The sequence below is a fragment of the Hemiscyllium ocellatum genome, chromosome 45 (assembly GCF_020745735.1).
Source record: "Hemiscyllium ocellatum isolate sHemOce1 chromosome 45, sHemOce1.pat.X.cur, whole genome shotgun sequence".
NCBI lineage: Eukaryota > Metazoa > Chordata > Chondrichthyes > Orectolobiformes > Hemiscylliidae > Hemiscyllium > Hemiscyllium ocellatum.
In genome coordinates this window covers 25677066-25689658 of record NC_083445.1, presented here as the reverse complement: position 1 = coordinate 25689658, position 12593 = coordinate 25677066, and the positions used below count along the sequence as shown (strand labels likewise).

The 12593-nt window shown below is 46.7% G+C and overlaps 1 protein-coding gene and 1 long non-coding RNA gene across 2 annotated transcripts; both read right to left on the bottom strand.

Annotated features, from left to right (window-relative positions):
* Positions 1-8450: 8450 nt before the first annotated feature.
* Positions 8451-9068, bottom strand: LOC132835974 (uncharacterized). Its single transcript, XR_009647316.1, has 2 exons — positions 8678-9068; positions 8451-8598 (listed from the first exon to the last, which is right to left on the bottom strand). It is a non-coding gene; the product is annotated as an uncharacterized LOC132835974 (long non-coding RNA).
* An 11-nt stretch (positions 9069-9079) lies between these two features.
* Positions 9080-9916, bottom strand: LOC132835886 (zona pellucida sperm-binding protein 3-like). The gene is made up of 4 exons (XM_060854983.1): positions 9732-9916; positions 9463-9640; positions 9253-9379; positions 9080-9172 (listed from the first exon to the last, which is right to left on the bottom strand). Exons 1-4 carry the CDS (start codon positions 9856-9858, stop codon positions 9080-9082), a joined length of 525 nt encoding a protein of 174 aa, XP_060710966.1. The 5' UTR covers positions 9859-9916.
* Positions 9917-12593: the final 2677 nt, after the last annotated feature.

The following is a 12593-nucleotide window of genomic DNA, read 5'->3' as shown; positions in this document are numbered from 1 at the left end:
AGGGCCTGTAGCACAGATACTTGTATCGTCGATAGCTGTGGGTCACGTGCTGGAAAACTGGAAGGTGGCTAATGTTACAGCATGGAAAAGCCACAACACTACAGCTTGACGTCAGTAATGGGTTTGTTGTTGGAGGAAACTCTGAGAGACAGGATCCAGATGCATTTCCAAAGGCAGGGATTGATGAGGGATAGTCAGCGTGGTTTTGTGCTTGGGAAGCCGTGTCTGTTAAAATTGTTTGACTGTTTTTTGGAAGAGGTGACCAAAGAGAGAGATGAAGGCTAAGTGATGAAAGTTGTTTGCATGGATTTTAGCAAAGCCTTTGACAAGGGTCCACATGGTAGACTAATTTGTAAAGTTAGGTCACATGGGTTTCAGGGTGAGCTTGCCAATTGGGTACAAGATTGGCCTCACGACAGGAGACAGTCATGGTAGAGGGTTGCTATTTGGATCAGAGGCCTGTGACCAGCAGTGTTCAGCAGGATTGGTGCTGGGTCCACTGCTGTTTATCATTCATATCACTGGCTCAGCAGAGAATGTAGGAGGCACGATTAGTAAGGTTGCTGATGACACCAAATTGGTGGTACAGTGGACACTGAAGAAGGTTATCAAGGAGAAGCAAGGTGGGCCAAGGAATGGCAGATGGAGTTTAATGTCAAGATTAGAATGGTGCTGGAAAAGCACAGCAGGCCAGGCAGCATCCGAGGAGCAGGAAAATCGATGTTTCTGCCAAAAGCCCTTCATCAGGAATAAAAGATGGCGTTTAATGCAGATCAATGTAAGGTGTTGCATTTTGGGAAGATAAAGCAGGGCAGGTCTTACACAGTTAATGGTAGGGCCCTGAGTAGTGTAGGTGAACACAGGCAGACCAAAGGGTTCAGGTATACTGTTCGTTAACAGTGGTATCACAGGCAGACAGGGTGGTGAAGGTGGCATTTGCCACATTTGCCTTCATTGATCATAACATTCAGTACAGGAGCTTGGGTTCATGTTGCAGCAGGACAGGACATTGATAAGGCCACTTTTGGAATACTCTGTACCGTTCTGGTTACCCAATGGGAAGGATGTTATTAAATTGGAAAGGATGTAAGAACGATTTATAAGGATGAGACTAGGACTGGAGGATTTGAGGCATAGGGAGAGGCTGGGACTTGCTTGATCCTGCAGCATAGGAGGTGGTGTGTTGACCTTTGTAGAGGTCCTTTCCCCAGGATGGGTCAGGAGAGTTATAAGCTAGAGGCCTGAGGAGGGGCTGTGGGCTTCAAGAGGCAGTTGTGGGGTAGCTGTTTGAGACAGACTGTGGTGCAAATATGGAATGAACTGCCAGCAGAAGTGGTAGTGACAGGTGTGACTGTATGACTTGGACTAAGATGCTAATCAGGAAACATTCAGGGGAGAGGGACATTGAGGCAGATGGTGTTGATTTTCATTAACAGGGGAAATGAGGCTGCAAGTATTTTTTGGCCTCGTCATATTAGGACATGCAACCTCCACATTTTAGGAGGAGAGATTGTTCACACAAGACCTGGGTTGATTAATCGGAATGCGACTCAAGAAAAGGACAGCGTCAGGGCCCAGGGAAAGGAAGCAGGAGTAAATGAAAATATTGAAACAGAACAGCTTTCATCCAGGAGCCTGGCTATTTCACAGAGAGTCAGTTGGAGTCTTCCAGCACAAGGCACTTCAACTCCCCCCTCCTGCTTATTTAAAATAGAACAACCCGTCAGAATTAAGCTGGACAGAGTGACCCCTCCATTCAAATGGATCTGTCCACGGGAAGTGGAGCTGAAGCACTGAAGAACTATACAAGAGGTTCAGAGGAATCCAAATGTTCCAGACCAATGGGGATGACAACACAAGGGGAGAGACAGAAAGCAGTTGAAGCACGGTCCAAAAGACAATGTAAAGGTAGTGTGGAGTTTGAGAAAGCTGGGATCAGACCTTCCCCCACCCAATATTCATGACCACCCCAGCCAGGGTCACAGTGAGGAACAATCGCCAACCCAAGCTGACAATTACCTGCAATCTTCTGCCACATTGACATGTGACTCATCGATGGAGGAGAGTGACTGGTGGGTCTGAACCCAGGAGTGTGACAGTGAGAAATACAGACAGATTGTCATAGGATGTGGTTTGGAGACAGGGTTTAGGCAGAACAAAGTGCGTGTTCCACATATTTACATCATACTTAACCTCCTCTTGGGAACGTTTGGTTGGGATAGTCTATCAGGAATTTGTTGTTATGTATTTTTTAGAAAGATTAGATTCCCCTACAGTGTGGAAACAGGCCCTTCGGCCCAACAAACCCAATCCTCTAAAGAGTAATCCACCTAGACCCATTTCCCTCTGACTAATATGCCTAATACTACAGGCAACTTAGCATGGCCAAGTCACCTGACCATTGGACCTTGGGAGGAAACTGGAGCACCCAGAGGAAATTACCACAGACAGAGCGAGAACGTGCAAACTCCACACAGCTAGTTGGAATCGAGCCTGGTTCCGTGGTGCTGCAAGGCAGCAGTGCTAACCACTACCCCATACTGTATCTGTCCTGGGGGAGTGTGACAGAAACAGGTTTGAAGGATGGTGACGTTCAATTTAAGGCTGGTGGCAACTTTACTGTCCCCTTAAGTGTGGAGAGGACTTCCCTGTGTCTCTAACTCCATGCCGTCCTCCTCCTGGGAATGTTTGATGTGGAGACTGTGAAGGTAACTTTCCTCTGTATCTAATCTTATTCTCTCCCTGTTTGGGAATGTTTTATGGTGACAATATGTAGAGGCCACTTTGCTTTCATATTACCTTTAGCTCAAAGCAGCAGAGCAGGTTTAAATCTGTATTAAACAGTGTACTGTCACTATCTGGGAGTATGTTATGGGGAGACAGTATCAAGGGAATCTGTAACCATGGTTACAGTGACATTCCAAGTGTTGAGCTTGGAGGGAAGCTATGAGCAGTCCCAGTGTGGGAGGGTGCTGTTGGAGGTGCCTTGGTAAACTGCTGCAGTGTATCTTATAGACAGCACAGGTAATGGAAGGAGGAAACCGCACACTTTGATAAATATGTGTATGAACACACAGCTTCAGAACACTGGAAATCATGGGCCTCTAGGGGGAAAGAGAGACAAGTGGAGAGAGAGCAGTGTGTTATATGGTGGTACAGACTCAATGGTACAGACTCTTTTGTATTCTGACTGGATGACCTGTTTGAAGTCTATCCCATTGAGCATGATTGATGATCTCTATGTGAAGACAGGACTGAGGTGGTCACCCTTACTGATCACAGCCATTAATAGACATGGCCACAGCTAGCACACAGTCATCAAACTGTACATCACAGAAACAGTCCCTTTGGTCCAACTCCTCCCTGATGAGCAGATATCCCAACCTAATCTAGGCCCAGGTGCTAGCACCTGGCCCATATCCCACTTAAACCCTTCCTATTAAAATGTTGTTATTGTACCATCCTCTTTCTCCAGCAGCTCATTCCATACATGCATCACCTTCTACATGAGAGCATTGCCCATTTTTATATCTTTCCAGATCTGGAGGACATAGATTGAGTGAGAGGTGGTTCTCCCACACCAGGGAAAGACCTTGTCCATTTGTTATAGAACATAAAGCATCGTACAGTACAGCACAGAACAGGCCCTTCAGCCCACGATGTTGTGCCAATCACTGGTCCTCATGTGTGCACCCTCAAATTTCTGTCAGCATATGCATGTCCAGGAGTCTCTTAAATGTCCCCATTGACCCTGCCTCCACATTCCATGCTCTCAACTCTAAAGAACTCACCTCTGACATCCCCTCTATACTTTCCTCCAACTAGCCTAAAACTATAACCCCTCATGTTAGTCATTTCTGCCCTGGGAAATAGTCTCTGGCTATTGACTGTATCTATGCCCCTCGTTACCTTGTATACCTCAATTAGGTCCCCTCTTCCCCAATAAATACAGTCTGAGCTCAGTCAACTTCTCTTCATAAGATAAGCCCTCCATTTCAGGCAGCATCTTGGTAAACCTCCTCTGAACTCTCTCCAAAGCATCCTCATCTTTCCCACAATAGGGCGACCAGAACTGAATGCAGTATTCCAAGTGCGGTCTAACCAAAGTTTTGTAGAGCTGCAACAAGATCTCACGGCTCTTAAACTCAATCCCCCCGTTAATGAAAGCCAAAACACCATATGCTTTTTTAAAACAACCCTGTCCACTTGGGTGGCCATTTTAAGGGATCTATGTACCTACATCCCAAGATCCCTCTGTTCCTCCACACTGCCAAGAATCCTATCCTTAATCCTGTACTCAGCTTTCAAATCCGACCTTCCAAAATGCATCATCTCACATTTATCCAGGTTAAACTCCATCTGCCATCTCAGCCCATCTCTGCATCCTGTCAGTATCCCGCTGCAGCCTACAACAGCCCTCTGTACTGTCAATGACACCTCCAACCTGTGTCATCTGCAAACTTGTTGACCCATCCTTCAATGCCCTCATCCAAGTCATTAATAAAAATTACAAACAAGCGGCCCAAGGACAGAGCCCTGTGGAACACCACTCACCACAGACTTCCAGGCAGAATATTTTCCTTCTACTACCACTCACTCTTCTGTTGGCCAGCCAATTCTGTATCCAGACAGCTATGTTCCCCTGAATCCCATTCCTCCTGACCTTCTGAATAAGCCTACCATGGGGAACCTTATCAAATGCCTTGCTGAAGTCCATATATACCACATCCACAGCTCGACTCTCCAACTTTTCTAGTCACATCCTCAAAGAACTCGATAAGATTTGTGAGGCATGTCCTGCCCCTCACAAGGCTGTGTTGACTGCATTTAATCAAGCCATGCTCTTCCAGATGGTCATAAATCCTATCCCTCAATCCTTTCTAACACCTTGCAGACGACAGACGTGAGACTTACCGGTCTGTAATTGCCAGGGATTTCCCTATTTCCTTTCTTGGAGAGGAATTACATTTGCCGCTCTCCAGTCCTCAGGTACGACTCCAGTGGAGAGCGAGGATGAAAAGATCTCCGCAAGTGGTGAAGCAATTGCATTTCTTGTTTCCTAAAGCAGGTAAGGACAAATCTGGTCTAGGCCTGGCGACTTGTCAGTCTTAATGTTTGACAAAATTTTCAGCACATCAGCTTCCTCTATCTCTATCCATTCCAGCATGCACACCTGCTCTTCAAAGGTTTCATTCACTACAAAGTTCGTTACTTTCATAAAGACAGAAGCAAAAAACTCATCTAGTGCTTCCCCTACCTCAGACTCCACACAAATTCCCAATGCTATCCCTGATCAGCCCTACTCTTTTTGACCATTCTCTTATTCCTCAAGTGTTAAATGCCTTTGTGTTCTCCCTAATCTGTTCTGCCAAGCCTCTCATGTCCCCTCCTGACTGTTCTCAGACCACTTTTAAAGCTCCTTCCCTGCCTGCCTGTAATCCTGTTATCTATGCCCCTCATGATTTTATAAACCTCATCCTCCTACACTCCAGGGAAGACAGACCTGATCTATTCTGCCTTTCCCCATAGCTCAAGTTCTCCAAGCCTGGGAACATCCTTGAAAGGGTTCAGAAAAGATTTGCAAGTTTCACGACAGCCTCATGATAGGAAGGAGACCAGAGTTGCCCACAATATACCAACATTGGCCTAACCATGTCCTGTACAGCTGCTATATAACCTCCCAACCCCTCTACTCAGCAGCAAAAAGGAGCGATTACCAAACAGCTTGGTCACTCTTATCTACCTGTGACTACTTTCAAGGAACCATGACCCTGCACTGCAAGGTTTTGGTTCAGCCACACTCCCCAGGACATTACCAGTTCAGTGTACAAGTCCAGCTCTGATTTGCTTTTCCAAAATGCAGCACCTTGCATTTATCTAAATTAAATGCCCATCTGCCTCAGCCTATTGGATCATCACTTCAAGATCCAGTTGTAACCTTCACTGTCCTCTAGACCTTCAAATCTGGAGCCCTCTGCCAATTCACTTTGTTCACATCCAAATCATTTATCTCAATGGCAGAAAGTAGTCAACCCAGCACCAATCCATGTGGCACTCCATTGGTCACAGGCCTCCAGTCTGAAAAGCAACCCTCCACCACCTTCTGTCCTTTACCTTCAGGGCCAGTTCTGTGTCCAAATGGCTAGTTCTGTATTCCATGAGATGCAACTTTGCTAACCAGTCTCCCAGGAGGAACCTTGTCAAATGCTTTCTTGAAATCCATAATTGATCACATCTACCATTGCCTCCAATCCAGTTATTTCTTCAAAAGATTAAAAAAAAGTAGATGGTGAGGGTGGGGTCAAGCCTGTTTTTCAATCCCACTGAATCCCTCACCCCCTCTTGAAGAAGCAGTTTCAAAGCAATGCCCTTCAGGAGCTGGCCAGCTCAGTCAGTAACGAGGCTGCTGGGCCACAGGGCTGACCATTCCTCTACACCCAGAATACATTCTGCCCCTTTACCCCCATCTGCTTCCTCTAAATGCTGTTCACAATGGAGGAACACTGACCCATCAGCTGGTACAGTGTAATGCAGTATCCAACAGTTTGACCTGCTGTCATGTGACTCTGGATCCCATGAGATCCATGTTGATAACTCCCTGTTTATCACTGTGCTGCTGCCCCTGTTGGTAGAGAGAACAGAAAGTGGTAGCAGTGTATACCATGCTGTGTTTTATAGAACACAAGCACAGTACAGGCCCTTCAGCCCTCAATGTTCTGCCAACCTGTGAAACCAATCTGGAGCCCATCTAACCTACACTGTTCCATTCTCATCCATGTGCCTATCCAATGACCATTTAAATGCCCTTAATGTCAGTGAGTCTACCACTGTTGGGGCATAGAATGCCCTGCCTTTGAAGAAAACTACCTTTTACATCTGTCCTGTTGTGATCACCTATCAGTTTAAAGCAAATGGCCCCTCATGCTCACTATCACCATTGGAGGAAAGACACACTTGCCCACCCTATCCTGGATTCTCTCAGGTCTCAATTCAATGCCTCTACCCTCTAGTGATCACAGCCTCAAGTCGCTCAGCCTTCCCTCTATTCCAGGCAACATCTTAGTTAATCTCCTCCAGCCTTTCCAAAGCTTCCACATCTCTTCATGGAATTATAGGAAGTGTTGTATAGTCCAAATGCAGCATATCCTACAGCTGTGACATAAGCTCATTGTTCTGAAACTCAATCCTGAGTAAATCCTAACACACCACATGCCTTTTTAAACAAGGCTACCAACCTGGGTGGCAACTTGCAGGGGTCGATGCACATGGACACCAAGATCATTGCTCATCTGCACTACCAAGATTCTTACCATTAACCTAGTACTCTGCATTCCTGTTCCTCCTTCCAAACAGGATCACCTCATGTTTCCATATTGAACTCCATTTGCCATGCCTCAGCCCAGCTCTGCAGCTTATGTCCCTCACTAACCCACAACAATCTTAGTCCATCCAGTTTTTTTGGAAGGCTTTAGCTGTTGGATACAATGGAGTTGCTGGCTCACTCACTAGAGGGTAAAATGAGCTGAGTGCTCAGGGTCTGGAGTCACATTAGGCCAGTCAGTCAATTTCCTTCCCTTCAAGCAGGGAGAGAGAATTTTACAACCAACCCATTTCCATGACCCTTTTCCCATTAAAGGAGTTGGAAGTCCAGTTCCCACTTTAGGGAAATGAAAACCACCTCAGTTTTCTATCCCCCCTGACTGGTCATATCCTCAGGCACACAGATAGCCCATTGTGCAATCAGCATTGGGGTATGTCATTCCTCAAACATACCCTCCCCACCAGTCATTGCCCTGTGGATAGGACTAACCTCACCTGGATCCCAGGCTTACTGGGGCAGTCACAGCCTGAGAATCCACTACAACTGATTCTCATCCCATTACGGGACCATTCTCTGGGCTGCTTCAGCCTGCACTGACCCTACAGCCACCCACAGCACCACAAAACCCACCTTCAAACCTCTGGAGTATATCACACAGCCAGGTCCTCACCCCACTGGCTCCCAAATCAGGTTCTGTATCTGACAGAGGCCAACGCTATAAGGAGAAAGCTGCAGGCATTTCTCTCAGACCCTGCAGTAAGTCATTCCCAATGGATGCCTCACTCTGGCTGACTCAACTGTGGAGACTGTAACAGTGGGAATCCCCTTGGACACTTCTGAAGAGACCCAGAACAGACCGGAAACAGCAGCCGTTTCACCCCCCGCTGCTGCCACATCTGAGCAGTTCCTCCAGCATGTTCTGCTAACAGTGATTTAATCAAATCCAGAAACCCCTTTCCAGTGAGGTCTACAGCCCCCTATACTCACTGGATAACGCAAACTGCAAACAACATCTTCAATAACCCAATCATCCTGGAAGCACAATGCATGGATTGGACAGGCAAAGCCCAGAGATTGTACCCAGGAATAGTTTAACAAGAGGATGCAGAAAAACCAGCTCCCGACAGAAGACACTGAATCACTGCTTTATTGACGATGTCATCTCAAGTTGATGGGTGTTCGCTTGTGTTTCCTGTACAGGACCAAGGCCAGCAATGAAGCAGAGATCAGACATACCACTGTCACAGTCAGGGTCACCATCACAACCAGCTCCACACCTACAGGACAAGGAGAAACCAATGGTTACTGAGAGAAACAGGGACAGAAAGGGAAACTAGCAGGCAGGCAGCTCCCCACCTGCAGACCTCTCCTGTATCCTTCCTTCAGCCTCAGGCAGGGGCTCAGTTGCCAGGTTGGTCAGCCCAGTATCCAGAATGATCAGGGGGCCAAGTGAGGCCTCCCCTTCCCACTTCAATCCAGCTTCACTCTCTGCAAGATCAAACATCCCAGTCAGGGAGAGGAGAGGGGGGACCCCAAAATCAAGATGGTCAATGTCCTACCAGCTTCAGGACCAAGGTCCCTCCTTCCTCTGGAGGGGATCTCCCTTGTGCTCCCACAGTTCCCCACATGGCAACAGGCACAAATGTCACTGTCTGATCCCTCCAATGGGGTCCAGCTAAACGAGTGAAACAGCCCATCAACCACATGGTGCATCACCTCACCCAACAGCAACATCCCTGAGGGACAGAGAGAGGGAACTTACATATTCTCCAGTTTCCGGAAAGTACAAGCTTTGTTCCTGGAATCTCCCTGATCCACTGCCGCAACTTTCAGGTGACAGGTGATGAAAATCTGAGGGACACATTCAGAACAAGTCAGTATTTAGTGACTCCCTCCCACCATGGAGAAGCCAATCAGCAGTTTCCTCTTACCAAGGAATGCTCATCTCCATAGAAACGAAAGGCATCCAGGTCAAACCTGAGCTTGTCTGGCTCCCGCCCGTCTCCCGGCAACACAAAGGTTGAAAAGGAGTCCTCAGCTTTGCTGTCCAGGAGGCAACTGTAGATGGACAAAGGGCCATGAAGTGAATGGAGGGAAGCCATTGAGGTGGGAGCAGCTGGAGAAAGCAGAGAGCTCCTTACCCATTGTAGTCAATGATGCTGTATCTCGGGGTGGAGTCTTTGTCTGGGTTCAGTGTAGCTACACAGCGATCAATGTACAGCTTCAGGGGTATGTGGTTAGACATTGAAACAGATGCCTCAATGTGAATGAGGTCTCCCAGGGAGTAGATAGTGGAAGGGCGCTCTGTAAGCCAGTCACCTGAAGTACAGGAGGACAAGGGTTGGAGACAGTGGGTGTAACCTGCAGTGAGTGACACCAGGAGATCCCTCCCCAGCCACCCATCACATACCATTCATCAGACGCAGGGAGAATGACAGATGGCCTTCTCCAGACCTGGTGGAGCTGAATGGGATCCAGGTGGGATTGATGGGGTTACTGCTCACATTGCCCTTCCTGGGAAGAGACAGGGCAGCCATTTTAGTCCAGGATCAGACAACAGCAGCAGCTGGGGATCATATAGACAATCAAGTAAAGATTCTCACCTCAAATAACGACACTCAATGGGAACAATAGCCCCATTGGTTCTCACAATGACAGATCCAGGATAGTTTGGGGTGTGGGTCAGGTGGGTGGTGTAGATCAGGAAATCCCCAGTGATCTGAAAGACACCAGGTTAAGGAATGAGGAACTGATTCTTAGTGAGAAGGATCTACACAGGGTTCACAACAACAGCATCCCATTAAATGAATTCTTTACAGAACATAACAGCCTCCAGGCCCTGAGCCTATCTCAACCCCAGAGCTGCAGAGACCATTACTGGAGTGCAATAGGTCACAGGTCAGGGGTTAGTCTTTTAGACTTAATTTAACATGGTATTGCATCATTCCAAAGATCAGGAAATATTGGAATTCCATATCCAAAGGCCAGGGAATGCTCACTTGGTCAACAGGATCAGTTTTAAGATCACAGCAGAATTACAGATAGATGGAACAGGAACATGGTGATCTTTATCTACAAAGGTAAAGGAGGAAGTCTTCAGATTATGGGAAGGGATTACTAACAAGGTTAGTGAAACATCAGCTTCAGAGAGAAGCAGAAACAAGTTAAAACAACAATTAACCAGAATGGAACCAAACCAGTTTTACCAACAGGTCAGACTTGGAGCTCAAGGACTAGACAAGTCATTTTATTAACATAACAGTCCCCCAATTGGGATGAAACTAGACTGAGTGAGTCAAAAACCAATCTGAGTGAGGGTAATAGACTGCTCACCACAAAACTAAACACATCATTCTGCAATAACATGACAGCTGTGTTCTTTTGTGACTTCACTATAGAAAAGTGTTGTGCTGGAAGGCACTGATAGAAAATGTAGCATTCAATTCATATTCAGGTGAAAGGTCAAACCATTCACACTCCTCCACATTATCACTAATTCACAGAACCACCTGTATAATCAGAAGCTTCCAACCCAATGAGAACACCAGCACAAGTTTTAAGATAGAGACCAGTTAAGGTCTAGTCTAATCCAGCATAAAAATGTAGAGGGAGCATTCCTTTCAGTATGAAGGAGCCTCTGTCTTTATCTGAGCCTGATCTGTACCTTCCTGTGGGAGTGGTGATGGGGACAGGATTGAGGCCTATGGCCTCCAGCTGTGCTGGGATAAAGCGCAGGGTAAACTCGAGGAAAAGCACCTCCTCTTTCACTGAGTCACTTTGCAGCTTTCTACACTCAGCACGGTGTTCAACAATTCCAGGACATCTCCTCAGCTCCGTTTTGCTTAATTTCTTTCTGTAAATTTTGGTTCAAACTCATTTTCCTCTGGATGTTATTGTGCTCATTGTCCTTCCAGTCACACCCCCTTGGGGGCTCCTCTCTTGGTTAGTTACTGCGTGCTTATTTTTATTGGTTACTGGGTGGATGTGGGCAGTGCTGGCCAGGCCAACATTTCCTGACCAATCCCCAGCTATCCTTGAGAAGGTGTTAGGGAGAGTGGTAGAGGAATGTGTGAACCCAGTTTCAGCGACGTTCCAACTGTGTCACATGGGAGGAAGGTGTGAACATTCTGGGTGCGAGCGGTTGCAGGTTTGGAAGTTGCTGTTGGAGGAGCCTTGGTAAATTGCTGCAGTGTTAGGGATCCAGAACTGTCTTTGAGCAGGAGACAGAAGGTGGTGGATGAAGTTTGTCTGTGTGACTGGAGCAGTGGTGTACTGCTTGGATTGGTGCTGGGTCCCACGCTGTTTGTCATATCCATAAATGATGTCTGAGAGAGCTGGGGAGGATGATAGGTTAATTAGTGGGTGACACAATGACTGGCTGGTGGTTGACGATGTAGAGGGATGTGTTAGGTTGTAGGAGGATACAAATGGATTGGTCCAATGGCCGCATTAGTGACGGGTGCAAATTGGTTTAGGGATGAGGAAATTAGCGAAGGGAAAACGTGGTCAAGAGTGGTGTGGGAAGGGAAGGAGGGGTTCCATTTCATGGGGTATTGGCATCAGTTTTAGAGCAGGAGGGATCTGTATAGAAGGGATGGTCTCCACCTAAACTGATGAAGTTTATCATTCCTGCTGAAGAGCTTCTGCTCAAAACGTCGACTCTCCTGCTCCTTGGATGCTGCCTGCTGTGCTTTTCCAGCACCACACTGTTTGACTCTGATCTCCAGCATCTGCAGGCTTCTCCTTCTCCCCCTTAACTACAAGGCAGACCACGAAAGAAGGAAAAAGGAAGGATAACTCGGGAGACGTTATTGGAGATGTTGGAAATCATGAAGGAATGAAAACTAGCATAAGGACACTTTAGCTGAATGTTCGTAGCATTTGTAACCAGCTTGATCAGTTAATGGCACAAATCATCGCAAATGAATGTGATTTAGTAGCCATTATGGAGACATGGTTACAGGATGGTCATGACTGGGAGTTAAATATCTTGGGTATCAGGCTATTCAGAAGGACGGACAAACAGACAGACAGGAAAGTAAGGGAGGTGGTGCTGCTCCTGATATCCAAGGATGACATCTGGGTGTTGTTCAAATGATATTGGTTCCATGGAGAATTCCAGGTAGGAAAAAGTCACTGATAGGTGTAGTCTATAGGCTACCAAATTGTACATCATATTGTAAAGGGACTGAGGAGGGAGCAAGCTATCCGAGATCAGGTCCTGTGTAATGAGACAGGAATAATTAATGACTTCATATTTCGGAATTTTCTT